At 41.5% G+C, this 26,619-nt stretch overlaps 1 protein-coding gene across 1 annotated transcript in view; it reads right to left on the reverse strand.

Moving 5' to 3' along the window:
• Nucleotides 1–26,116, reverse strand: part of Rnf150 (ring finger protein 150) — a 222,701-nt gene extending 196,585 nt beyond the window's left edge. Inside the window, exon 1 of the mRNA XM_026386172.2 lies at nt 24,639–26,116. Within this exon, the coding sequence (XP_026241957.1) occupies nt 24,639–25,128 (490 nt within the window). The 5' untranslated portion in view covers nt 25,129–26,116. The remainder of the gene's footprint in view (nt 1–24,638) is intronic.
• Nucleotides 26,117–26,619: the final 503 nt, after the last annotated feature.

Here is a 26,619-nt window from a genome sequence, read left to right on the forward strand (position 1 = left end):
ATATAATTCCTTGAATTTATTTCTTGAACTGCGGTTAGAAAAACAATACTATAAAAGGCTAATGACCCGGGTGGAAATGTAATTGAGCTGATCTATTTGTAGGTAATCTCAGGAACTCTAATGTGTAAGTTGGAGATGTCAATTCTGGCCCTTTGGGTCTTAGGATTATTCTATTTACAGAAAAATTTCAAGCACAAAGGTCTGGGAACAGCCACTGAATTTTTATTAAAGGAAAAGGCAATGAAGCTGGGTGGGGGCAGGGGGCAGGGGAGTGTCAGTTTTAGTTCCATTCTGAGTGCACCCCTGTTAGACCAGGCTGCACTGTGGTAGGAAATGCTTCCTGGAGATGGTGTGTTCTAATGCAAAGACAAGCAAGAGGTGACAAGGTTTGGGGGCCCACAGGAGGGAGTAAAGGTCATGTTTCCTCGGTCTGTGCATAACACCTAATCGGCTCCGCCCCAAGCCCAGTGGAGAACATTCTGCCACGGGTCTGAGAGCAACAAGAGATGACTGAGGTCTTCAGTGCAGGTCAGCGGTCAGCTGCAAAGATCCAAAGCTTCCGCTCCTCCCTATGACATGGATACCAAGAAGAACCACCAGAGCACCTTCCCACCTGCTCAGGCAAAATTCTTAGTGCAGAAACCTGTGTCTTTTGTCCATTTTGAGTCATGTCCACTAATGCCAATGGCAGTCAGAGCTGAGTAGCAACTGGCAGCCAAGAGCTGTGATATATTTGCTTTCTATATATATTTTAGTTCTTTGTCATTTCTCTGTAGGCCCTTTTCTGTTTATTTATTTTTCAAATTTTAAAACTTTTTTGTTAAAAAATAAAACATAGACACACATTAGCCTAGGCCGACACAGGGTCAGGATCACCAAAGTCACTGTCTTCCACCTCCCTGTCTTGTCTCACTGGAGGGTCAAGGAGAGAAAAGGGTTAAGTGAAAGAGTGTAAGGCTCTAATGCCTAGGTTTCACTTTTAAATATCTTTCTACCTAAAGATGTGCAAGATATTGCTTCCCCCTCTCTGAAGCCTTTAACAGATGACATCCTGTGTGGCAACAGCAACTGACAATTCCACTCAATATTCCAAGTCCAAATTGGTTGCAGTCAGAAAAAGAGCCCAAATTGTCAACTTTCCTTTTCCCCCAAATAATGTTAACTGCCAGGCCAGTATTTGCAATGATATAAACAAAGATGACCATTCAAAAAAAAACGGAGATTCTAAAGCATTGGTTTATATCTTTGCAAGTCTAGAAAGGATGTCTAAGTCGAAATCATTGTAGTAAGGCCTAAAGAGACATCAAGTACTATCTCAGTGATGTGTCTCTCTGTCTCCTTCTCTCTCACACACCCCTACCTCTTACTTGTAGCCTCCAGACATTGTTTATCCTCACTATGATTTGATGTAGCACCCAAATATTAATATGAGGCTTTGCCCTTATTTTCATCATCTCAATCCTATATGCCTGTTAATTTAAGTTAGATTTAGAAGGTTTGAGTTCTATATATTCTATATAACCAGCCATTCTAAAGAGCTGTCAGATTTAGCAATGATCGTACCAAATCCATACCCACAGATAAGCAGCAATAAGCCTGTGGTGAAGGTTTTGTGAATTAAAGGATTTCTCCAGATTGGTCTATGTAACTTACTTTATTATTCACCTTTAGACAAAGCTACTGAGCACTTCAAATGAAGGGCCGGCATTGATAAATGGAGGGGTCTTTTGCCATTATTTAATCCAGGTACAGTCATATACTCGATATCAACATTTTGGTCAGTGGCAGACCCCATATAAGACAGTGGTTCCATAACATTATCATGGAGCCAAAAGAATCCCTGTTGCTTAGTGAAGTCACAGCCTCGCAATGTAACACATTCCCGGGTGGCTTGTGGTAATGCTCTTATAAACAAAATACTGTACTGCAGGTCATACAGAGCCACGGCACATAAGGTTATTTACAGCACCTAACTCTCGACAATGATAAATGACTATATCGCTGGCTTATATATTTACTACACTATCCTTGTAATCATCAGAGTACAACATAAATATAATGCATCCCACACACGTATACATACATGCATCACACACATGTATACATACATGCACACATATGTACTGTTAATATAGCCACAGGCAGGTCCTTCAGGAGGTGATTCCAGAAGAGGGTACTGTTATCATAGGAGGTGACACCTCCATATGTGTTAATGCCCCCAAAGACCCTCCAGTGGGACAAGTCAGAGAGGTAGAAGACAATGATGCTGGTGATCCTGACCCTGTGTAGGCCTAGGCTAATGTGTCTGTGTTTTAGTTTTTAACAAAAAAAGGTTTTAAAAGTTAAAATAAAAAAATAAACAGAAAAGATACAGAGAAAAGATACAAAGAACTAAAATATATTTTGGTGGCTGTACGATGTATTTATATTTTAAGCCACATTTGTTACAAGAGTCAAAAAAGTTTGAAAGCTTAAAAGTAAAAAAGGCACAGTAAGCAATGGTTACTTTATTATGGAAGAAAGAAATAATTTTATAAATTTTGCACAGCCTCAGTGAACTGTGTATAGGAAGTCCCCAGCAGTGTGCTGTCATACCCTGGGCCCTCACATTCATGCGCCACTCACTCCTGATTCACCCAAAGCAACTTCTAGTTCTGCGCTCCATTCATGGTAAGTGCCCCATGGAGGGATACCATGTTTTCTATCTTTTACATCTTAGTTTTAGTACCTTTTTGATATATATATATATTTAGATACAGAAATACATACTACTGTGTTACAACTGCCTCCAGTATTCAGAACAGTAAAGTGCTGTGCAGGCTCAGAGACCAAGAACAAAATGCTACATAGCCCAGGTGTAGAGCACACCCTCCCATCCAGATGGGGTAAATACACTCAGTGATGTTCACACCATGGTGGAATCACCCAATGCACATTTCTCAGATTGTATCCCTGTCGTTAAGCAACTCTGGACTAGACATCATTACATGTCACATCTGAGAGCCTCAGCCTCTTGGCAGCCCTGGGCACCTTTTCCCCAGAATGCTCTCATTCCTTGATTTCTGTAATTTCAGCTCTCCTCTGAAAAGTTCATTTCTGCTGCCATTCCCAAAATGCCATTTCTTCCCCCAGATCTCCTTCCTCAACTTGCACCTCCTCCTGGATTGGCCCTCTTCATTCTCACAGTTTCAATGTCAAGACCAACATCTGCACGTGCAGCCCCAGAACTGCAAATTCAAATGCCCAACAATAAATCCACATCTACCTTCCAAGCTTCTATGTGCTTGTATCCCATGTTTACAATGTCATCTTCCATCATCCACCCATTTCAAAATGCCAACTATTTCTCCTGTCCATTCTCATATTCGAGTACAGATTCCTAGAAATTATTTCTGAAGTCTGTGGACTATTGTGATCAGACTCCTGATGAGTACTCCCTAATCCCAGTGTCCCCTAGGCACCCTCTTCCGTACAACTGTTGTCCATATTAGACCTCTGAATGTGCTTGCATGAACACCTGCACTGGTTCCTGTCACCTAGAAGAAAATGCCCAGCCTCCAACACCTTCCCAGCTCCACCTGTTTTTCAGCCCACCTCACCGCATAACCCACTCACTTGTCACTCTGGCCCACTCAGTGTCCTTCAATAATCACACTTTTCCCAGAGTGTGCCCATGTTCTACTTCTCTCACAACTTGGCTTATTTTCAAATGTCACCATGTCTTTAGAGGCTCTCACAAATCTCGAGGCCACTGAAAAGCCCAGGGTTGTTCTCAATAATAATGCCACACACTTACTACACTCTTCTTCCCTGTTAGAAGGCAACTTCCTTTAGGAAAAACGTGGTGTCAGGCTCTCTTTGTAGAGTTAGGATTCCATGCACCTGTCAAGGAATAGGTGCTCAATGAACAGCCACTATGTAAAGATGTGCACATAATAGATCACCCTTCTGAATTAAAAGTGAGAAAACGCTGTTTGAGTCCTTGTCAGTTTAGCAAAGCTAAGACACACTCTGTGAGTTTCCACTTCATCTGTAAGATGAGATAACAGAATCTTTTCCAAATGTGAAATGCTACCACAAGAACCAAAGGATGCCAGTCAGAGGAAGCCCCTCTGTCAAATACAGACCGTTAAGTTAAACGAAACCCCAGGGCATGAGCTTTTGCCATCTATTATTTTACCTAAAATATATTAAAGGTTAAGAGATTATAAGGCCAACGACCAAACTGAGCATAAAAAACACAATAAGAATACTCTCTGATATGCAGATGCTAACACACAATGAGGGAGGGAGGGAAGAAGAGAAGTTCCTTGGATTAGACAAAGGGGAATGGAGAGAATGGGCGGGTAGGAATAGGAAACACAGTAAAATGAATCAGACCCAACTATTCTATATTCATATATGAATACTCAACCAGTGGAACTCCACATCAAGACCAGAGTGAATGTGCTGTGCAGTCTCAGAGACAAGAATGGGAAGTCATACTCCATATACCTTTAATATGTCAAAATACACTACTGCCCTATCTCTGAAAAGAACAACAACAACAAAAAGAATAGATATTGTATTGATCTTACAATTACCTCTCACAATAACTCCATGAAACAGTCCTATTATATTTATTATTTGAATTTTTCATACCAGCAAACTGAAAAGCAGGAGGAATGGGTGACTTGTTCCATGTATTATGAAGCAGGGTCAGGATCTGTGGCTTATAGTCTGGGTCTAGTGTGGCTCTAACCACACAGTCTATCTAAATAATGATCTGACCCACTTAATTCTTGATAAATGATAAATTTCCTTTCCTTTTGTACATAAAGGTGCTCAGGTGACAGTAGTGATACATGCATGTAGATATGAGGTCTGCTCCATCATCTGCCAAGAATTCTTCCCTGCCATAAGGCTCTGGAGAATGGATTTTATCTATGTAGTACATTACCTTCCTTTCCATATGGATCTTACCCTTTTAATGAGCTAATATTTCAACTATCCAAATGGGATACATAATACATGTGTATCTTCTTAAATCATTAGAATGTTTTAGTGAGGCAAAGGTAGAGCATTCGCCAGTTCCGTTCTTTCAGATATTCTGGTTGTCTGACAAATCCCAGTACCTGCATTACATTTCTTACTATGACCCACGGGTTCCCTCTGTATCAACTGGCTCCAGTTCCTGCTTCCCACTGATCATCCCACAGTGAGACTCTGCAGTTCCCAAATCCTTTGTGTATTATTCAGGGAGGAATTGTGTGCACACACTGTCTCCAAACATAGCTCACGTTTCTGCAGCACCCCTGACTACTTCCCACCCAGGGGTTCGCACTTGAACACAACTAGAGGGAACACCACCCTCTTCACAGCTCTTCCAACTGGAAGGGTTAATTCTCACATAATCTACTTGGTACCAACATTCTTTTCATTGTCTTGTTGAAAAATTTTCCAGTTCAGATGTGATACAGCAATCTGTATACTGGGTAAAAGTGGGAGTTCATAACCCACTTGAATCAAACCGTGTAATATGATGTATTAAGAACTATGTAATGTTTTGAACGACCAATAATAAAATAAAAAAAAATTATTAAAAAATAAATAAATAAAAAGAAAAAAAAATTTTCCAGTTCAGTATTGTACCCTATTTTGGTGTGTTCTATTTCTCTACTCTGTCAGCTACAGAACTTCTTGGATTACACATCAGTGCTTTATCAATATCTTATTGTTCTATATTTAATAATAAATTATTTAACTTTCTATGTGCAAGATTCTATAGTAAGTGCTTTACATACTCTATCTCAAAACAATCTCAAAATGAAGGACACATTATATTTTATCAATTTTAAGAAGATTTTTAAATAATCATTCTAGCAAGACAGTAGAATGAATCAGAAATTACTTTCCTGTGTTCATTATGAATACATGACCAGTGTAACTCCACATCATGTACAACCACAAGAATGGGAAGTTATACTCCATGTATGTATGATATGTCAAAATACATTCTAATGTCATGTATAACTAAAAAGAACAAAAAAACATTTTTAACAAATCATTTTAGCATCTCTGAAATCAGGATGCTTCTCACCATCAATAAAAGGCATGACATCATTTTTCTACACACATACAACACTGTTACATCTTAAAGCCAGTGGTATTTCAATGAAATTTATTAAGTACCATATTTATTTCCATTGAAAAGCTAAACCAGAGGCCCTGTATATTGAGATGTCCCCAAGATTCCGTGGACTGACATACAAACTAAATAAACATTGGAAAGGACTTTACTGACTTGTCTTCTTTTTAATAGTTAATTGCAGCATGAAGACAGGGTTCCGTCTCATAATTTGCACCCTTAAGCACTGTAACTCCGGCTCTCAAGCTCCACTGAGGCTTGAGTCCCAATTCCCCCAATAAACTAAGTCTGAAGATTGGGCATTTTGCTTAAAGTTAGAATAACAATCCTAACTCCAGGTTTCTGAGATGATTAAGTGAGATAATCTGTGTAAGAGCTCCTGGCACAATGAGAGATACCTCATAGTGATTGAAAAACCGTGATAATGATACTTTCATGAAATAAAATTAGGAAGAAATAAGTAACTGATTAGGTTGTTTTGCTCTTTACCCCCAACCCAATTTACTTCCAGATAGTATGGTAACATTACCATGATCTCTTTGTTGCCATGGCACCAATATTTGGTATGGTATAAATTTAAGTTCCAAACTTGGAACCCACTACCTGTTCTACACACACAGCTAAGATTCTACATCACTTGAATTCTATGAGCATATTCTGAGCATCTGCTCTTTGTAGTGTCCTGTTCTTTGTGAGGTGGAAAGGAATCAAAGAATAAGGAATTATCCTCCCCTGAGTCATTTTTAATTTAATGGGCAAAGAACATTGTTTGTGAACATAAGATTTATGGTAAAATATGATCAAAGCTTTAAAACAAACACAGACAAAAAAGCTATCAGAGAATGACTACGGAAGAGTTCATATTTTGATGGATCATAAGGGAATTCTTCAGAAAGGTGACATTTAAGATGCATCTTGAAGGCACAACTACTTGTGGCAGATACTAGGACAATTCTAGGAACAGAACCGGAAAAGAAAAAATAAATAGGCAGACTTCTTCATCCACCTTTGATGCAGCATCTTATTATCAGAATAGCCTTCCCACTAATAGCAATAGAAGATGAATTTTTTAAAAAATCAAACAGTATTTAAGACAATAAGAGCAACTAAAACAATGAGAACATGTGGTGGGCCAAGATCCTGGAAAAAATAGGAGCCATGCTCATCACCTGCTGCTGTTTTTTGGCTCAGACACTTTGCTAATTCAGGTCTTCAGACATAGTAACCAAACAGCAGCAGCAGGAGGCTTGCTACAATTTTACTAAGCTGGGGAATAAAATACTGGAGGTAAACCTACCAGAGGACTTAAGACCAAGGACTAGGATAGAAGAAAACCAAAGAGTAGAAAGAACACTCTGCATGCAATTGGTCTTGACGCATTTGATCACTCCCATATTGCTCATGTTCAGGGTGAGATGCCTTGAGCCCAATAAACTGAACAGCTACGGTGGTCCATGCCTGTAATCCCAATGACTTGGGAAGCTGAAGCAGGAGGATTGCAAGTTCAAGGACAGCCTCAGAAACTTAGCAAGACCCTTAGCAACCTAGTGAGACCCTGTCTCACAAAGAAAACAAAAAGGGCTGAGGGTGTGGCTCAGTGGTTAAGCACCCCTAGGGTATTTAATCACTGGTACAAAAAAAAAAAAAAAGGCTGAGAAGCTAAACAGTAATTTCTACAATCAGAAAATACTGGACACCACCAGCCCTCACAAAATCTATTATATACGGGTAAAGGGATCATCAGGCAGAAAATGTCAATGGTGCAGAGGGTAAAAACACTGAGCCATAGGAGTGGTCTTGAAACTTAACAGTCAACTCCTAGTGAGTTTTCCTCCAAGGGTACCTACTCACCTCTCTTGTGTGGTCTTGAGTAAGGCAATAAATTTGGGGGACTTGTGCTTTTCCTTGACAGAATAAAAGGATTAGTTTATACTTGTTAATTAATAAAATAAAGTGGTTAAACATGATGATGTCTGAAATTTTTTTCCCATTAGTAAAATCTATTTTGTGATTAATTTTAAAATACTAGAACTAATACATGGGGAATTTTGATGCTTCTGACTGAAAAAGAAATCGTGAGTCCTTTGACCTTCACATTGCAAGGGGCTTTCTGACCACTGCCACTGGGAACATCTATAGATAAGGCATGGATGGCTTCAGAGGGGGAAAAATTTATGGAATACCAGTGCTTTCTAACAAAAAATTTTATAAGAACAAGTGCTAGAATTTATATTAAAATAAGCAATGAAAGGGAACACTAAAAATAGACAAATGAATTACTGAGCATGAGGAATCACAAATGCAATTAAACAGAATCTTATTTAAAATCAAGTCTGCAGCAATTTAATGAGCATGTAAAACTGTTCTGGGGTTACATGAACCAGCCATTATCCAAGCTGAATTAAAATTCAGAATTTTAACTCTATATGCTGTATACACACTTCTTTGAATGACAGTAATAGTGTCACTGTTTTTATTTTGACCTTAAAAGATGAAATTCAATATTGGTTTGCATGTGTTAATAGTAATCTACAAAGAAAATCACAGTAGAAGAAATGTAAAGAGAAGAATTTATTTATAAAACTAAAATCAACAGTAGTATAAATTTGCACAGACCCTTTTATTTTAACAGCATAAGCAGGCAGAAGCCTGACTCAGTTCTCTAAGAACATCATCATTTTTGACTAATGGGAATAAATAACTCTATGAAAACTGTAACTATTCTTTAAATCAAAATGTACAGATAAGGATTATAATATATCCAATGTATTATCATACCCACAGAGGTAAGGGTTTGACTTATGTAATAATTAAATCCATAAAGTTCATACCTTATAATTCAATAAAAAGTTTCTTGTGCAACATAAAGAACTGCAAATCCAAGTGTGGTGGTGCACATCTGTAATCCCAGCAGCTAGGCAGGCTGAGGCAGGAGGATACCAAGTTCAAAGCCAGCCTCCACAACTTAGCAAGACCCTAAGCAACTTAGTAAGACCCTATCTCAAAATAAAAAATATAAAAGGGCCAGGGATGTTGCTCAGTGGTTAAACACCCCAAGTTCAATCCCCTGTACCAAAGAACAACAAACAAACAAACAAACAAAAAGCACATGCAAAAATACAATAAATCTAACACCTGCAAATTATTAAGTTACCTAATTTTTGTGGGAAACAATATTTCCACTTAGCTTATTAACTTTAAGGAGGTTTTTGCCCTTAAATATACTGAAACATATAAATTAATAGTAATTAAACTTTTAAAACCTCTACACACCCAATAATACAGTTGAAATTTACATGGCTCTGGATTCCAATCCCAGTTTTGCTTTTATCCATGCGACTTTGGGCAAGTTTGTGAGATGAGCATTATGGAAATACCTGGTGCAGTGCCCAGCCATGCATTCAAAATAAGCATCACCTCTTGCTAATATGCATTCAGTCCAACAAGATTTGCCCAGTTCCTCTGAATAAGGTGTGAAATTAATACATAAGCCCAGAACCAGAAGCCGTGATTTGTAGAAAAGATGCCTTGGCTTATTAAAAAAAAAAAAAATTTTTTTTTGAGAGAGCTTTCTTCAGCGGTGAAGTCTCCCAAGGGAAGGCAAGGTAGAGTGTGTGAGAAGCAGAGCTCCATGGCTGTTAGAATGGCCCATCTGTCCCCCAAGGAGAGGCTGCTGACAGAGAGGCTCCTGCAGAAGCATCTGGCCATCTCACATCAAGCCATTGTCAGAGCTACCCAGGTTCCGGTCCCTAGTGCCAGGGCTGCTACATGGCCCTCAGTTCATCAGTGCCAAGGCATGGCATGAATTTAAAACTCAGAGGGTTTCTTAGATAACAGTCTTTGGGACATGCAGAGGACTATGTCACACCCACCTGCATTTGATCCCTGCTGCTCTGTAACCTTGGCAACTGAACACAACTTTTAGATGATCCTAGGTTCCCAGTATCATGGGTTCTTCTCATTTTAAGCAACATCAAATTCTACATAGATGGTTCTATCTTCAGAAGGATACATGTCCTCTGCACCAAAATCCCTATGTTTTGGAAAAGATGGATGAAATTTGGGACTGATACTTACCCAGAAGCACAAGTCAATACAATGAATGCTCAGTGACACTGAGCCCCCCCAATCAGTTTTCTGCCTGACAACACATTTCTGGTGGTCACCAAACCACCCAGGCAAGGTGATAGCTTATTTCTGGGCTATCATTCCTTTTGCAAAGTGATACCCCATTTCAGTTACCATCAATCAAGGTTCAAAGTGTGAGCTGTGTGTTTTTTTCTGTTTTCTTAAGTTGTTCTAGTGATAAGTGTGATAAATTTTAAACAGGAAAATCAGCCAAATATATTTGCATGAGTCAATGAACTGGGCTTGCTTTAACCTAACAATGACAGTATGCACTGTTCTAATACCTTAACCCACTCACAAATTTCATTTTAATACCAAAATACCACTCATTCTGGAATTCACAAACTGTACTTGTAGTAATTATGTGCCAACTTCTTAAGACTAAATATAAAAATGTGGAGCCGGCTCACGGTTGTGCTGCGGTTCAAAATGAATCCTAACTAGCTTCACTAAAGAAAACGGCTTTTTTTCTCTTACTTATAATATAATGCATTTTTCACACTGTGACTAAGTTAATAAACTTAAACACAAAAGGCTTTTTATGAGTAATAAACTACTACTTAATATAGTGTCTCAATAGAAGAAAGTTGATTAGCTGACTCAGAAGGTAGGAAGCCAAATTTAAAAAGTCATTTAGTTCTACTAAAACGAAGGCTTTCTGATTTAAAAGGACAGAGTTTTAATAGGGTAGAGAGGTCTGCACAGGAATCACCAAGGTCAAGAAGATGAAAAAGACTGGTGGCTTTTTAATCTGTAAAACCTAGATTGGGATCAGCCTCACTTGGTGCCTTCTCTGAGCAGAGCCATGGGGGACATCTGCCTCTCCTCCGTGGGCCTCCGGTTGCCAGTGGAGCCTCACAGATGTTGATGACTTCCTCTCAGCACTTGGTGTGAAAGCCAGGTGACTCCCACCAGGTGAAGGACATCAATACAGGTTGCAATTAATTAGAACAATTAACTAATATCACCACAGATGGGGACTCATTCAAGAAACCCACGCTAGTTATCTGTGTACAGGGGCTGGGTGCACAAAACATCTCCATCCAGGAAGCTGGCAGTCTAGCAGGAGGGACAGGAAGAGAATCAAATCCAGTGAGACAGAAGAGTTTCACATAATAAGTGTATTTATAAAAGGGAAGATTGAAGTAAGGAAGGATACCATATATGATATCATCTACAGAAATGAACTATTAAATTCCTTAATTGCTTCCAGCCATCTGTGTATGTAGTTTTATTGAGCTAAACACAGAGAAATGCAAATACACAGATTAAAGTCATTCTAGAACTTCAATGACTTTAACAATCCCCCCAAAAAAATAAATTGATTTCACTATTGCCACTTTTCTTACTCTGATTTAAGCAGAAAACTTGAGCTTTCTCTCATAGTTCTCTCATTGCCCAAAAGGTCACAACTGACATATCTTGCTGGTCATTTGTCATTTGCTGTTTCCTTCATCTGAAAGAATCCTGACATCCTTCTTCCTGTCCCATTGCCTTTAAATTCTTCTGGAATGAAGCAGTGTTTATATACAATGACAGATTAGCATACACACACACATACAGGCAGTGTTTACCATCCACCCCAGAGCTTCTTCTGGGGTCAACCATGGCCTCTTGAAGCATCAGGTTTACCAGATGCCCAAATGGCAGGAAGCTCAACCACAAGGTACTGCCCAACTACTTTTTTCACATTTCCTTCTGTGTTTGATAACGGCGGACTCTGAAAGACATTTGTATTCCATTATCTATTAAAGAGTCCCCTTGAAGACCTCCAGAGCAAAGCTCCTTGGAACAGAGAAGCATTGCTTGCAGGCACTAAGAAGCAGGCTTCTGGGTCTTTTCAAAAATACCACATGAAATAGGACACCCTTGGAAATAAGGACCAGCTTCCTGGCCCAGGCCTCCCACCACCCAAAAGGAAGCCAAAAGATAAAGGGTCTAAGGCACCATCCTTCCCTAGTTGTCTACTGTCAGCAGATGGAAAGGGTGGAACAAGAGATATCAGAAGTTAAATCCAAATTAGAGAGTACACAAGTTCCTTAGCACAGTCCCAGTAAGGACAGCTCTGCTATGCACAGGTCATGAAACTAAGTTTTCAATAATGCAAATTAAATTTTGCCTCCCTATGAGGCAAATAAAACACATACAATAAAGTCATAAGTCGTCATTTCATCCCGTAAGTGAGCAGTGCCCCTGAGAATTATGGACAGCACACAGTTTGTCATTCATTCATATTTTCAGTAGCTACTTACTGGATGCCTTTCCTTGCCAGGCCCTAGGAAAACAGATGCTGACAAGATAATTTTACCTTTACCTGCATGGAGTTTATATTTTCATAGGAGAGACAGAGCATAATGGAGTAAATAATGGATGAAATCTAATTCCAAGGTATGAAAAGAAAAATTAGAGCAAATAGAGAATGAGGAGCAGACTGAAACGGCAAAGTTGGGGACATGAAGAAGTGATCTGGGAAGAACTTGCAAAAACTGAGGTTGGTGACTGGAAAAATCCCTGCTCACCTGAGCAATAAACCCCCAGGATTCTCTAATGCTGCCAAACTATACTTTGCTAGCAGATATACTGTGAGAAAATAACAAGCTAAATTTAAAAGTTCATGAGTTGGTTCAATATGAGGGAAACAGATATGGGGCTGCTGGACATTCTTGTTTGGGAGTCATTCTCAAATATTTCAGCAGCATGAAGAGATCTTTAAATAATTTCCTTTAAAAATCTGGGGAAAAGGTTTTGCAAAGACCCTGAGGTAGGACCATGCTCGGAGTGTTTGAGGACCAACAAGAAGGTAAGAGGAGCTTGGGAGGAACCGGTAAAGAAGTGATAGAGGAAAAGAAGCTGGACAGGTGGCAGGAGCCAAATCAGGCAGGGCCCTGGGTGCAAGGGAAGATCTCTGACTTGGTTCCACATAGGATGAGAAGTCTCTAGAAGATTTGAGCAAAGGAGTGACTGCCTTGGGTGTCTATTTTCAAAACTCCACTGTCTGCTGGCAGGGGAACAGATGGTAAGGGCAGGAATGGAACTGACATGAGTGGAGGGTGACAGCAGCAGCTCAGGCCAGAGAATCTGATAGCCCAGACTCATTGATGGTGATATCCGTGGTAGGATATGATCAGATTCGGAATATGTTTCTTTGGACAGTGATCATGGTCCATATTAATTAAATGCTCAGAGTTGCCCTTTTACTGCATTAGACAGTGTGACAATCCCAACAGCTCTGATGGAAAACACCAGGCTCAGTTCACAGGTGAGGACTTCAAGGCTTGGGTTAAACACTTGCTTCCTGAGCTTCTGGACCCTCTCTACAAGCAAGACTTGTAGTTCCTGGTGGCTCTTCACTTCCTACAATAGTGGAAACTCATCTTCACCAGCTGAAAGACTGCAAACTTCTACTTCCAGCCCTGTGTAGCTAACATGTTCCTCGGCAAGAGGCCGTACCCTGTCCATATCCAGAATGGTCATGTCCCAGAGCCCATCCTTCACCATGACCCTATTCTGCCTCCCAAACTGGGTAACAACAACCACAATGAGTGAAACAGAAGGTCTTCCTACTTGTTACAAATAACCCAGGGTGACCACTTAAGACTGAAAGACTACAATCAAAAAAAGAAGTTTATCATATAAATAAAATATCCCCTGATTTAAATAAGATGTCAAGTCATCTTGCATTCATTTTTGTACCTTTTGACTATGTTGTGGCGATGTGCATCCTTTCCCATACCTAGCTGTTTCCACTCATTTTCTTCTTGCTGGTTCCCTGGATCCAGGTATTAGTGATCTCTCATCCATGGTTAAAGCGATGCCATAGTGTCTGAGATCTTTTAGCATTACAATCCTTAGGAAATGTTTTTTGAAGTATTATTTCTTTTTATTTCCTCCCTGGAGGACTTTGATTCTTTCAAAGAAAAAAAAAACTCCAATTCCCTAAATAATTAACAAAGGAGGAAGTGGGTCATTGGGTGCATGCCTTTGGGGTATATAGTTTGTATCCAGTCAGTGGAGTGAGTGTGTGTGTGTGTGTGTGTGTGTGTGTGTGTGTGTGTTTGTATGTCTGTCTGTCTCTCTCTCTCTCTCTCTCTCTCTCTCTCTCTCTGCTTCTGATCACCATGTGAGCCACTTCCCTCAGCCACACTCTTTCACCATGAAGTTCTGCCTCAGCTTGAGCCCCAAGGAATGGAGCCAGCTGTCTATGAACTGAGACTTCTGAAACTGTGAACTCTCAAATAAACCTTTCCTCTCCTAAAATTGTTCTCGTCTGGTCTTTTAGTCACAATAGAGAAAAGGCTGCCTAAAACAACAGCTGAAATGAGTTTCCTAACTGCTGCTTCAATCTGCATTCAACATACCCCAGGCACAAGTGTGTAAGGTAAGAACAGGGTTTCACCAGTCAAGGTGCTGATGTTCTATCACTGGGGCCTCTTCACCTCTGAGTCTTCACCTTGTGTGTCTTGGCTTAGCTGCCCAAGTGGTCTAGCTTGTGGCAAAATGATGCTGAGAAGCTGAGACAGGACCAAGCGGCAGCAGGACAGTTGCTACTCACTAGTAACTGACAAGATACTCTTCTCCAAAGGAGCACCAGGTCAGTCTGTGAATGTTCATCCAAAGACTTCACTAACAGACTATTAAAAAAAAAAAAGCAAAACAAACAAAAACCCTTCTCTATAGCTACACACAAATAGCCTTTGACTAATCCCATGTTCTGGAACTTGACCTAAGAAGGTAATCATGGGTACCCACCCATGTTTAGCTCCATCAGGATGTTTACTGAAGCACTGTTTGTATAAGAGAAAAGAGGAAACAGCACTGAAATATCATGGAAGCATTAAGGAAATTTCAAAATGGACCATTACATTTTAAAATGCTACAAAACTTTGTATGCAATACATTCCCAATCTGGTAAAAGTCAATACAATATAATGAAGTACATAGGTAAATAGAATAAGGGAGTAGTTATGCTATTTTTTTGTATGTGTGTGTGTGTGCTAGAGATTGAACCCAGGGCTGCATCAAGCACTCTACTCCTATTCCTGGTTATGCAGAGTTTTTATTATTTTCTACTACCTTTTAAGTGGTCTACATTTTTAAAATTTTCTATTTGACACGTGTTTCATTCAAAATAAAAATCAATGTATATGTTTATGTATTTTTAAAAGTTTTGGGACAACAGACACATGCACAGAATGCTATCTGATTACCAATGTTTTAAAACCCAATGTTCTTCAACTGGTTACAGAATGTCTTTTCCTTAGACCAAGGACTAAATCAGGCACCTGCTTTATGCCTCATTCTACAAAATAGATGCATATTTGGAAAGAGGAACTCAAATTAAAAAATCTTTCTGACTTCATTTATATGAGCCAAAAACTAAGGAAAAAATGCTTGACATCATGGAACTATACTTGTAATAAAATAGAGAGGAACAAATATTAACACAGTTCATCTTTCTGGGTCTCCAGATAATTTAACGATATTTACTGAACTCTTCTAGGAAAGGGGAAGTTAACCATGAACAAAAATGCCTAAAAACCCTGATCTTGTGGAGCTTATGTTCTGGCAGGATGAGATAAGATCACCATGTTCATGGTAAGTAAAACTGAGCAGGGAGAGGGGTACACTGTGCGTGGATGAGGGGAAGGGGATGTTGCTGCTGATTTCAACAGAGTGGCCAAGCCCCCGTGATGGGGTCACATGAGGGAGAGAGTTGAAGGGGCAGCCAGCCCTGTGAATGTCCAGGAGGAAGAACATTCCAGGCATCTTCCTGATAAATGAAGGGAAAACATCTTTTCTCTTCCACTAGTCTTTGGGCCATCTGGAGTTACATTTCTGATGTAGATTTAGTCAGCTCACAGCTACAGAAGAGCCAGATGAATAGCTTCTGAAGAACGTGAGGTCCAGAAAAAAGAAAACGTTAAGGGGAATGTGTTAGTCAGCTGTTCATTACTGTGACCAAAATACCCAACAAGAACAACATAGAAGAGGGAAAGTTTATTTTGGCTCATGGTTCCAGAGGCTCAGTTGAAGGTGGGCTGAATCCATTACTCTGGGCCCAAGGTGGAGCAGCACTCATGGGAGAAGGGTGGGATAGAGGAAAGCTGCTCAGCTGTGGCAGCCAGGAAGCAGACGAGAGAGGAAAAGGGGCCCCAGGGATGGCGAACCCACCTCCTCCAGCCAGGCCCCACCTGCATGCACTGAACCACCCCGTGAGTGCCTTCAGACTAAAATGGACTGAGTAGGGGAGGGCTCTCACAATCCAATCATCTCACCTCTGAATATTCCAGCATTAAGCCTTTAAGGGACAACTTGTGTCCAAACCATAACAGGGGAGAAGAGGCGTGGGCACGTGCCCACTGAGATTACCTACAAAAACTCCTAGAATCTTCACCTTGCCACTAGTGCATACGTGGACTGTGAAGACAAAAGCAGTTCATGGTGGAGACAGATCAGGCTCTACTGGTTAGGATACAAAGCATTTTCTTACAGCCTTCTCACCTACTATTTCTGCCTGGATAAGATGTGAATGAGCCATACATTTAGTACAAAGTTATTTCTAAGATCTTTTTAAAAAAATCTGTTACTATGGGGCTGGGGTTGTGGCTCAGTGGTAGAGCCTTTGCCTAGCATGTATGAGGCATTGGATTTGATTCTCAGCACCACATATAAATAAATGAATAAAATAAAGGTTCATTAACTTCTAAAAATTTTTTTAATAAAAATCTTTTACTATGAAATATACATTCACACATTGAATATGAAAATATCCAACATGTAAGATTTAATTTTCTGACAAATGATGCTTGCTTCCAGTGGAAAAGAGTCTTTAAATACCACCAGGTGTGATGGAACAGGCAAAGCAAAAAGGCAAAGGTTACTTATAGGAATCTGTTTATAACAACAAATTTGAAACAGTGAGATAGATGTAATTTTCCTGCTTTATTATAGAAAAAGTAAGAGCTAGATATAATCATGATCATTAACATTTAGGCTTTCGAAGACAAAGCACATTTATCCTGCCACAAATTAAACCACCAAGTGATTAATCACTCAAAGTTTAAGAGTAAATGTTATATTATACCTATAATAGCTGTGACTTAGAGCAACACTGCCCAGCAGAACACCATCTTGTTTCCCGGGAGGGTGGGTGGACGGGGGGGTTATATTACCAACAAAACCCTCAAGAGCAGAGATGATCTGAATTGGATGTGAACTTCATTCTAATTCAAATTTATCATCTCTCAATTTACATGATCAAATGCACAGATTGCCAGCACCGCTTCAGTCACTCGGCAATACATGAGATCCTATTTAGAGTATACACCAGATAAAGCGTCTCTTCTGGGGATAAACTCAACTTAAGAGCTGTCAAAATACGAAATTCTTTGGAAAACCAAGTTTCACGTTCAGAAAGACAACAGTGATGATCAAGTTTCTTCGTTTCAAAAAGCAGACATTGGTTTCTAAACAAATGAACTTTACATCCAAAGCATTATCACTCCTTTCTGAAAACTATAAGAAGGGGCTATAAATAAAAAGCTCCAGGTTCTTCCTAGAACTTCCCAGATTTCATGGTCATAAAATCACTTCCTTTTTTTTTTTTTTTTTGAGAATCCAGGGGATTTTTAAGAAGTAAAACACAAGGAGAGATAAAGATCAAGTTGTTACTATGCTAAAGATTAGGAAAGAGAAGGTAGAATTCCTTCCAAATCCCCCCAGATACGTATTTCTATGACCCAAAATATGTAAACAAGCCATTCGGTGTCGTGAGATGCCTAGACCATATTAATTACACTGCCAAGAGTGTTATTTAACACTGACAATGAATTGTGGCTTTTAATAACAGACGCTGGAATTCCTGGCTACTGGATAGCTGCCTGTAAGTAGAGAGCGAGGTGAAGAGTCATGGTTTAGTGGAAAATAAATAAATACACATATAGATATATAATAAGAGGAGAGAGAGAGATTGGGTTGGGATGATCGAGACTAAGCATTAATGATATAGTTTCGGTATTGCATCAGAGGAGAAAAATGAAGTGAGAACTAAGACTCCTGGTATATAAATAAATATGTGTGTGTGTGTGTGTGTGTGTGTGCGTGCGTGTTCATTTTCAATACTGGGGATTGAACCCAGGGCCTTAAACATACTAGGCAAGTGCTCTACTGTGGAGCTACATCTGCAGCCCCTTTTTACAAATTTATTTATTTATTTATTTGGTCCCGGGGATTGAAGGGATTGAACCCAAGGCACTTAACCAATGAGCCTCATCCCCGGCCCATTTTTTATTTTTTATTTTGAGATCGGGGGCTCATTAATTTGCTTAGGACCTCACTAAGTTGCTGAGGCTGACTTTGAATTAGTGATCCTCTTGCCTCAGGTTCCTGGGCCGCTGGGAATACAAGTATGTGCCACCATGCCTGGCTACAAATTTATTTTGAGTCTGGGTCTTACAAAATTGTCCAAGTTAATCTCACACTTGCAATTTCCCTTTGTCAGCCTCCTGAGTAGCTGGGATTGCAGGTTTGAAATATTTTTCTTAAATACCCAAATGATAGAGAATACTATATTTTCAGGCTTGGGGAGGCCCTTCAGACCTCATCCACTGGAACCCTGTGTGGGAATCCTGGGATCAGCAACTCTACGATGTTCTGGGTCAGTTTCAATCTGAATGCTAAAGAATGCTTAGCCTTCCAAAGAAATCTCTTTCACTTCTAAACACTTTGCAGAAGCAGGCCTGTTTTTATGACATCTTCTCCTCACTGATCCCAGTTTGACTCCATAAAGCTGGGATTCCAAACCCCTTGCCCCTGGGCAGGATGGGAATTAAACCATTGGTACCCACCAGCACAGGAAAAGAGCCTTTGTCAGTCAATTAGTTCCCTTCCACCCTTGGAGAAATCTAAAACACATGGATCAACTCCATCCTGAACTCATGCTTTCCAAGGACAAGCTTGTCTCTAAATCATTTCTGTAGCCACCTGCTCTCTCTGCTCATCCCCAAGTTGATGTTAGAAACTCAGCCTCTCAAAAGTTCTTCCCAGACAGCTAGAGGCTTAACTCCCTCTGAAATATGTACTTGGAATTAGCAGACAGAAAGCTAGCAAGCACACTCTTTTAAAAAATGAAAAAGAGAAAAATCACCGCTTCCAGGACCTGGCAACTCAGAGAGCAAAGCCACACACATTTTACCTTGTGGATCACGCATGTCTATGCTGTGACAACACTGCAGTTCAGGCCAAGAGTTAGCAAGCATGCAAAGGAGGTTAGAAGATGCTCACCAACCTCCAGATGGAGCTGGAATGCATCTCTCAAGTCACTGAGGCTACAAACCAAAATGAGCCTGACTGTCTGGACCTCTAAAGCATGAAAACGTAAATAAAGAGAATGTTCCCAAGACTTCCAGGGATACCTAGGGGTATTATGGTCCAGCCTAGGGTACCTGAATGTCAGTGTGTGTCACTGAGTTCAGGGCTCATGAGGGTTAATGTTGGCTGCTATGTGTCAGCTAAGGTATGAGCCCAGTATGTGTTAACCCATTTAATTCACAGAACAAGCAACTGAGGTAGATGCTACTATCCTTTGTGTCACAAATGAGGAAACTCAAGCCCTGAGAGGTGGAAAAACTTACTCAAAGATATACAAAGAGAGTAGCAGGGCCAGGACACAGACCTAGGTAGGTGGCTCAGAGGCTGCTCTCCTGGTTAATGGCTCCTGTAAATGGTTTCTAGAAATTTCTGCTATCACTTCCCTCAGAGCATATGGAAAAAAGGTTTGCAGGCAGGCATCAGACCAGCTCCCAGTCTTCACCAGCACCTCCATGTTCACTTCCAGGACTCTCACCATGGCGGGAGGGCTGCATCCCAGAGTCCCTTTTTGCTCTAGCCCCCAGGTTACTCTTCTACTACAGATGTGGCCCCTCACAATTCTTTTTTTTTTTTTAAAGAGAGAGTGAGAGAGGAGAGAGAGAGAGAGAGAGAGAGAGAGAGAGAGAGAGAGAGAGAGAGAATTTTTAATATTTATTTTATTTAGTTCTCGGCGGACACAACATCTTTGTTGGTATGTGGTGCTGAGGATCTAACCCAGGCAACACGCATGCCAGGCGAGCGCGCTACCGCTTGAGCCACATCCCCAGCCCCCCTCACAATTCTTGATAGGGGATATATAAGGTTTTGGGCCACTGCTCCCATATCAGGGAGAGGCAGTTTTCTCTATTCATCACTCTCTCTTCGGAAGGACAAAAAGTATGTGACTTGAAAATCCAGAAATGAACAAAGACTGGCTGATAAAAAGAGGAAAGGAAGCAAAATGAGAAGGAGAACATGAATTGAGTATATGTTTCCAGCAACTTGGGAAGCTGAGGAAGGAGGACTGCAAGTTCAAAGCCAGCCTCAGCAATTGAGCAAGAATTTGTCTCTAAATAAAAGAGCTGGGGATGTGGTTCAGTGGTTAAGCACCCCTGGACTCAATCCCTGGTATAAAAAAAAAAAAAGGGAGAGAGAGAGTATATTTTTAAAGTACCTATTAGTCATCAGGGAAATTCAAATTAAAACCACAATGAAGGTAAAATTTCACATCCACTTAAATAGACAAAATGAAAAAGATGGGTAATAACAAATCCTATGAGGATGTGGAGAAACTGGAACCCTCATGCACTGCTAGTAGGAATGGAAAAAAGGCTCGTTCTCTTCAGAAAAGAGTCTGGTGGTTCCTTAAAAGGTTAAACCATAGACTATCATATGACCCAAAAAGTTTACTCATAATGTACCCCAGAGAAGAGGCATACGAAAATTGATGCATAAATATTCACAGTAGCATTAGTTAAACAAACCACCACCACCACCAACAACAACAACAAAAAGAAACCACCTAAATATCCATCAATTGATGAACAGGTAAGTGCGGAGCATCTATAGTATAGATACTATTTGTCAGCACAAAGGAATGAAGTCATGACAGGACACGTGCTACAGCCTTGTTGGACACTGGAAACGCTGCTGTAAGAAAGAAGTCAGGCACAGAAGTCCACAGACCTGATTCCATTCACATGAAATGAACAGACAAGGTAAATAGAAAGATGGAAAGCAGATTAGTGTTTGCCTAGCGCAGAATGGGGAGTAACAGCCCACAGCTATTAAGGGTTTCTTTATGGAATTAGCATGATATTGTGTAACTCCACCACTATACTAAAATACACTGAGTTGTATGTTTAAGTAAATGACCTGTTTAGTATGTAAATAACATCTCAATAAAGCTGTTATACTGGGCAAAGTAACTTCTTATAAAGTAAAACTTAGACTAGTCTATCCTAGGAGACTCTGTATTTTTGTGAATGAGAAAGCACAATTGCAGAAGTGGCAGAAACTCAAAATCATTTATTTGGGAAAAGAAAAAAATCAAAAAGGAAGGGCTTATAAAAGAAAAAAGAAAAAAAGTCTTTTTAATTGAATTTCAAGATACTGGCTGTGTTAGTATCCTATCACACAGAATGCCTAGGTATTCAAAGATGGTCTGCATAACTCCAAATCCTTTTTTTCACCAAAAGCTACTAAGTTAAAAAAATAAAGGACCTATTTCTTTTTTATAACTAACTTACTTCTTCCTTCCTTCCACATTTTTTTTTTTTTTTTGGTGGTGCCAGGGATTGAACCCAGGGCCTTGTGCATGCTACATCCCCAGCCTATATATATATATATGTGTGTGTGTGTGTGTGTGTGTGTGTATGTGTGTGTGTATGTATGTGTATGTATATATATATATATATATATATATATATATATATATATAAAAAACTGTATGACCAATGTGCTTCTGCAACCTGTACAATCAGGAAAAAATGAGAAATTATATCCCATTTGATTCAAATGTATGAATTGTCAAGATCATTGTACCGTCATGTGTAACTAATAAAAAAATAAAATAAAGGACCTAAAGAAGAGGAGATATAACAATCAGATTTTGAATTTTTTTAACTTTTTGAGGACTGAATTAAAAAGTCTACCCCATAAGGATCTCTGATACATAGCATTCCAAATTCACAAAATAAGAATATTTGATTGGCACTTAAATGTATAATTTTCTAACATGAATTTAGAACTCTGACTCCAATGTAACTAGAAAAAGTAACGACTTTTAAGTTCTGGAACCAAGTATAAGGCATTGACAGCCAGATCAGTGCTGGCTGTTTTGAGATTAAGACAGAAGAATATTAGTGTGAACAACAGGTTCACCATGCTACCCTGTCACATATTTCCTTATACTAAGACTTTAGCAGAAATCAGTGCAACCTCTGGCTAATGTGGCAAAATGTCAAAAGATAAGATGGAGCTTTGTGGCTATTCTCAAAGCATTAACACATTTTTGGAAACAGGAAACTATTAGATAGTAAAGAATCTCCTTTATCATTTTTTTTTTTTTTTTTGTCTACAGCTTTACTATTAGTATACCTTTTACTCCCACAGTGCCTTAATCAAGCCTCACTTGTATGGAAAATCAGCTTAGTGCTTTCTTTAAGAACAGGCCAGCCATTAATTGATCCAGTGTGTTGCCAGTCCTGGAAAACCTTTTTAGAAAGGAACAAATGATGCCTTACTTTGTGCTCAAAGAAGCTGAGTTTAAAATTTCATTCTTATGCACAAGGACATATTTAAAGAATCCTGTAAAGTCAGTTAACAATTCTCTTGGAGTTTAAGAAACCAAGAAAACCTTTCCTTCACACCTTTCTTCCCACCCTCTGAATCTTCTATATTAAACAATATGTTTATTTAACGATACTTTACATGACTTAAAGTGTTCTTCCAGAGTTCTAACATCTTTGGACATCAAATTTAAGCAGCACTCCTCTGGTTAGGGTCAGAGAATAATCTTTTTTCTCCTAGAAAACTGTTGAACTCAAGGAAATATACAGAATATTTCTAAAGTGCTGTATCCTAACTTTTCTAAGGTAACTGGCCTCCCTCCTTGTTGTTAACTAACATAGCACTGCGTTTTTTCTGGTCTGTGTTTCCTAAGTCTCTAACATTTCCCCTCCCCACCTACTTGTGTTAAGGTTGACAAATTTCCTTGACTATAACAGCTGGTGTTGATTACCAGAGGCAAATCCATGATATATTTCACGAATAGGAGACATGAGCTCTTGGAATGGAAACTTGTCCCCAAAGAGAACACCTCCATGAATGTAGCCAAAGTTTGGTAGTTTTTTTTTTTTAAATCTGGCTCCAAAAGAAAATATTTTTGATTAGGCTACTCCAGTCAGAAAACACATCTGCCACTTCTGTCCCTCTTGCCTTCCACTGTACTTCTGTCCCTCTTGCCTTCCACTGTATGCCACAGCCTCAGGCCAGGAGCCCCTCTAAGGAAGGAGGTCTACTTCTCAGGCACACAGATACAAGCAGTACCCTTCGCTCAAGGAGGCTCCTCTGCTAAACCTAGTGGCTTATGCTAACAATCCTGAAAAATAGAGCTTTTAAAATTTCTTTTTTTTTTTTTTCCTACCAGAGAAGCATTGCTCATGTCAGGCACAAGTGCCATCAAGTTGAACTTTGGGGTGTATTTCTAGTTCTGGTACTTAAGATCATCAAGAAAAGCTTACTTTCTTCCCCACCCTGAAATTGCCTTATTCTTGCCAGAAAGAAAACTTTGAACATATTTAAATTTCCAATCAGGCAATGGGTAAGAGAACACTGGAAAAGTAGTTACAACTTCATGGCCACGATGCTCTTCTTGGCTTGCTGAGGATTGTTTTTATTCACCAATGTGCGTGCCTGTCAGTTTCTCAGGATGACAGCCTGGCAGAGCTCAGTACTTTCAATATTATTTATGACGTGTGTAAAACCAGTGGGGGAGGGGGGGACTGCTAATCTCCCACGAAGAGCGGAAACCTAACTTGCAGAAGAAGCAAGTTTGCAGTGGCAAGCTGCTAGCAGGTAACTCTACCCACCTCCTGATACACAGACGCATGCATCAGGGGAGCACCTGATGCACACACCCGAGTGCAGAGCCAGTTATCAGATACACCGGCTCCCAACAGGTGCAGAACCGGTCACTAACCAAGACCAATACCCGAACCTTGTCTTCCAAAGCCCGCCTTCCAAAGTCTTCTCAGAAAAGTCAGCCCACCTCAACAAGGCTGCGTCCGAGCGGCGCTATGTCAAGCTCTTTGATATTTGCCCAATATAGTGCATCCTCTACTCTTTGTAATCCCCCGCCCCCAAAGTGACGCGGGGCAAAACTTAATAGGTCCGGGGAACCGAGACGCGTCTTCCGCGCAGCACGGACTTTCCAGAAAGGATCTGGGCTGCAGGCACTGGATCTTTCTCGGCGCCTCCGTCCTCTGGGTCTCCCCTCCCCCGCACCCGCCCAGCACCGTCCGGGGCAGCTTACCTGCGTGGGGCATGGTGATGGTCTCGTTGGTGTTGGAGCCCGCGTTGAAGATAACCACAGCGGAGGCGTTCTGCAGGAACGCGTTCCGGATCTTATCCCTGTACGTGCAGTTGCCCTTGGGGATGAGGGCTATCCAGTTCTTGCCGTGGGTCGGCGCGGCGAACTTGGTGTTGGGGTCGCAAGCCAGGCGATCGTGGGCCGAGCTGGCCATGACCACCTCCCCGCGGGCGTCCTGCTTGGGCGAGTGCTCCCCGTAGCGCCCGCACTCGGTCTTCTCCGTGTGCAGCTCGGCGCCGGCGCCACCGCCGCCCGCAGCCCCGGCCCCGGGGTCCGGCGCGGGCTCGGCGTAGGTGATGTTCACGAAGGCGGTGTACCATTCCTCCTTCTCGGCCACGGTGAAGTCCAGGCAGAGCAGATGCACGAAACAAAAGGAAAGCAGCCATGTTGAGAGAGCCAGACTGCGGCACGCTTGGATGAGAGACATTGCCATCTTTATCCGCCGGGGCCCCCTCCCCGCCCCCCGCGCCCTCCTCCCGCCCCGTCCCTCCTCCCCAGCCCGGGCCAACCCCGGGCCGGCCGCTTCTCCAGCTGCTGCTGCTACTGCTCACTCCCGGGCCCGTGGGGCCGCGGCTGGGACGCGCAGCCGCCTCGGGGACCAGATTCCGGGCGAGCGGGTGGCGCCGGCCCCTTCGCCTCTTAGCCGAAGCGCGGCGGTTGCATCTTGCTTCTCAGGAGCGCTGGGGGTGAGAAAGGAGGGGGCGCTTCGGCTTGCGGAGGAGTCCAGCTGCCAAGCGTCCTGCTCCTTCGGCCGGCTTCTTCTCTCATGGGGTGGCAGGGGGCCCAGGAGCGTGCGGGGTGGCAGCTCTGCCCGCTCCGGCCCCGGCGGGGGCGGGCGCGGCCGCTCGCAGGCGGAGTGTCCCAGCCGCCGCAGCCGAGCGCCGGGGTGAGCGGGTCCGGCCGCAGCCCTGGCGGCCGCCCCCACTGCGCGCCGGTTCGCTGGGGCAGCTGGCGTGCGCTCCTGGCCTGGCTGATGGCTGTGCCGAGACACACACTTGCCGCGGGAGGGGTCGGCTCAGGGAGAATGGGAGCGAGTGGGAAGAGTGGAGTTACGCGGTCCGTGTGTGTGTGTGTATGAGTGTCTGTATATGTTTGTGTGTGTGTATAATGTGTGCGTGCAAGGAGGAGCTTAGTGTGATGTCAAAGCTTCTGGGCTTCACTTGCCACGCTCCCTCAGTCTCTCTCCATGGACAGCAGCGACCCCTGCCGGGTCTCACATTCACCATCAGTTTGCGACATGATCCCGGTGGGGGCAAAAGGGGAAGCGACCCCTTGACCTATAAGTACAGAAACAACTTCCTACGCCTTAAATATAGCAAAATGTGCCTCTTGTAAACAACCTTTTCATTTGCTGGAAGAACTACGGTGAGCTCCCTAAGTACCCGACCCGGGACCAAAGTCTAAATCTTGTTAGTCTAAGGTCTTTTAACACTGCTCCTGAAATATCTAGAACATTGTCTATTAAACTTTAGTTTTAAAACAGACTAATGGGCCTTGTGAAGTTTCTGGTCTAGTAGGCCTGGGTTGGGCCCCAGAACACACATTTCTAAGGAGTTCCCAGATGATCTAATGCTGCTGGTCTAGGGACCACTATGTTGGGGTGGGTATAGGAATAGGCAGGCTTCTTTTCTCCCATCTGGAAACAAACACGTGACATTTTTCCCTCCTTATAAAATGGACATTGTCTAACTCTGTGGAGGAAAAGAGACTGGATGAGCCATTTCTCTCTGTATTTATTTTGGTTGTCATGACTGGCATCAGAGCACTCACAACATCAATAAGCAAGGGAGATTTGTTTGGGTTACTGTTTAGCAAGTGCTCTCCAGTTGAGCATGTAGATTACAACTACTCAGCAGAGAATACGGTTTCCCTAGAGTAATCTTAAAACTGTGGCACAGCATAATTACTTACCAATTAAGTGCTT

This window comes from Urocitellus parryii, chromosome 10, assembly GCF_045843805.1.
Source record: "Urocitellus parryii isolate mUroPar1 chromosome 10, mUroPar1.hap1, whole genome shotgun sequence".
NCBI classification, from domain to species: domain Eukaryota; kingdom Metazoa; phylum Chordata; class Mammalia; order Rodentia; family Sciuridae; genus Urocitellus; species Urocitellus parryii.